This window comes from Vanessa tameamea, chromosome 19 (assembly GCF_037043105.1).
Source record: "Vanessa tameamea isolate UH-Manoa-2023 chromosome 19, ilVanTame1 primary haplotype, whole genome shotgun sequence".
Taxonomy (NCBI): domain Eukaryota; kingdom Metazoa; phylum Arthropoda; class Insecta; order Lepidoptera; family Nymphalidae; genus Vanessa; species Vanessa tameamea.
The window spans coordinates 1258095-1260772 of NC_087327.1; the positions used below are offsets into that span (position 1 = coordinate 1258095).

Genomic DNA, 2678 nt, shown 5'->3' on the forward strand with positions numbered 1-2678 from the left:
GGGTGAATAGAGGAAATATTCATCTAAAGACCTTGAGTTAAGGCTAATTTTGGCTTAATCCAACGAGCTTTAAGGTGTCTGTTTTTTAACTTGTATAATATTAACAACCAAGAAAAATATATATGTAAAAATTAATATAATAAATAATTATTTCAATCAATATTATATATTATATTATGACTATAACCATTAATCTTAAAACGATCACTTTTTTTTTTTTTCTTATTACATGGTCGCTGGCAGCCAATATGACTAGATGTTCTATCCACTTTGGATCTAAGAGATTGCTTTCTGTTTACAGATTTTTACATTACGTTTCTCGAATTTCTTTTTCTTCTTGAAATAACCCAAAACTACTTCAGCTATAAATACGATTATACTAAGAGTATATAAGATTCCAATCAGCATAAAAGCCCCGAGCAAGTGCTGAATACTTAACGGGAGTATAGCGCTAGTTCCATCCGAGCTGATGCTGTGTATAAATAGTTCTTTGTTCCATTTATCTATTAGACCGTTCTCTGAAACACTTCGTATAATATTATTAAACCTTTCCAGCATTGGAAACCATTTCCTAGCAAGTAAAACAACACCGTATTTGTAGAGGTTATTGCTCTCGGGGAAGCAGTAAATCAACGCCGCACCTTTACCTAATTTCTGATCTATGTATTTTGCTTGCCTCTTCGATGAAACAACGGCGAAATTCCTATCTAAAGCCGCTCGTCTTATCCCCTCGGAGAACGTTGTCGAGTTATATTTGCGATATAAATAAAACGAGCTTGCGTTATTAGTCTCAAAATAGGATCGGTAAATCTCCCTGCCTCCCAAAGGAATTCTAGACTGAATAAGATCTGATTCGCTGCTTATCTGCTTTTCGAATCGTGGGTGCATTAGAAAGCTTCTTAGAAATGATTCGTACGATATCCCCATGTTTAAACTAAAGCAGAGCCAAACGAAAATCAGTATGCGAAACACTGACGATTTTGGATCAAATTTAGCTCCCCACCCAAGCAGCATACTAAACGTCATTAAAATTGAGTTCGTTGGCCATATCGGTGTCGTCCGATTTTCTCTATAATGCAAGAAATGAAAAATTAAACCCATTACTAAAACACTCATCAAAGTTGCGACCCATGTAGACCATTGAAAAATTATGAATAAATTGTCCCAAGTCGCGGCCTGTTTCGCTTTTGGTACACACCAAGTCATCTCGTCTTGAGTGTAACTAACCGTGGGATGAAATAATTTACGTGCAGTTCTTGTAACTTCTATATTACCAAAGAGAAGATCCACTGAGTCGTTTAGCAAGGCACCGTATCCGCCAGTCACGGAGCCGTTTGCGTAAATCTCCCCCCAATTTTCCTGTTTCTCCGACATTCGAATAACAAGGCTCATGTTTGTGAATTCACTTACAATCTTCACGAGATTAATCTCTCCGCCTTTTTGAAATTCATAAGCATCGTTCCACATTGTGTTCAAAACTTTCCTTTCAGGAGGCATCACGTACGGTTCAGATATAACAGCGTAGGTTATTAAAGGGCATCCTTTTAAGTCTAATGGAAACATTTCCCTTTGAACTTCCAATTGTTTTATATCATTGTTTCTGCATTTGTCTAAAATGTACACGGAGTTACATTTTCCGGCGCAATTTTTGTCAGTGTATGGGGTCCATGAATAGGAAGTTACTTCTTCGTTTAATGGGTTATATATGAATGCCATACTTTTAAGAATTCTATATTTTCTGAGATCATTAATAAATGATTTAGCTATTTCTGAACCACTTTCTCTTGGCTTTAGCTTGTAGTAAACTATCGCTTTAGCTAATGGATTCCAAGTCGGTAATCCACTCAATTGTCCCAAGTGATTCATGAGCTCGAATTTCTTCTTTAATATAAGCAAATAATTTTTAGCTTTCTCTCGAAAATGTGAAGCGTTAGCGTGTCGACGGAAAGCGTTTTTAACCATGATAGAATATTTTTTTCCTTTATGCATAGTTTTTAATAACTGGCTCTCATCAGCTGACGCATTAGAATTGACACTTACAACAACAATACTTCCGCTTAAAGCCTTTTTATCAACAAAATATTTAGCAGATAGATTTAAAATACATTCAGCACTAGTAGCTATTTTTACAAAATCTTCATCTGCAATGAAAAGAGATTTTTCACCGCATACTGTGGAAATTACATTTACTAGAATTAAAACTATAATTATATTTCTTAAAAGCATGGTATTGGTCATGTTACTAGACGAGAAATAAAAATACCAGGGGATTAAAACCTTTATACAAAGCTTAAAGTCAGAGAAGTTACATCTTTGGTTATATTTTTAGCTACGAGTATCTTTAAAATTAAGGATGTTGATTAAAATTGATGATGTTATCCGAAACCAAGAATATATTATCTTCTGAAATGTTTTTGTATTCCATATGATATTTATACAATATATTCCATATATTTTCCATATATATATTTCTATTGATTCCATATATACAACAACTATGAGCGCAAATAATTTTGTCAACGCTGTCTCGTGATAGCACATGTAAGAAAAAGTATGCCAATATATAAATAATTATGTAATTAAGCTCTATGTAGAGCTTTTTCTAAAAAAAAAACTTCTTCCAGTTTTTGTCTTCTAGTTCTACCTTTGTGTACAAATTAAGTGTGTCCATAAAATAA

At 33.9% G+C, this 2678-nt stretch overlaps 1 protein-coding gene across 1 annotated transcript; it reads right to left on the minus strand.

Annotated features, from left to right (window-relative positions):
* Positions 1 to 274: 274 nt before the first annotated feature.
* On the minus strand, positions 275 to 2096 carry LOC113397036 (uncharacterized). The gene has a single exon (XM_026635180.2). The coding sequence runs from the start codon at positions 1987 to 1989 to the stop codon at positions 277 to 279; it is 1713 nt and encodes a 570-aa protein (XP_026490965.2). The 5' UTR covers positions 1990 to 2096; the 3' UTR covers positions 275 to 276.
* Positions 2097 to 2678: the final 582 nt, after the last annotated feature.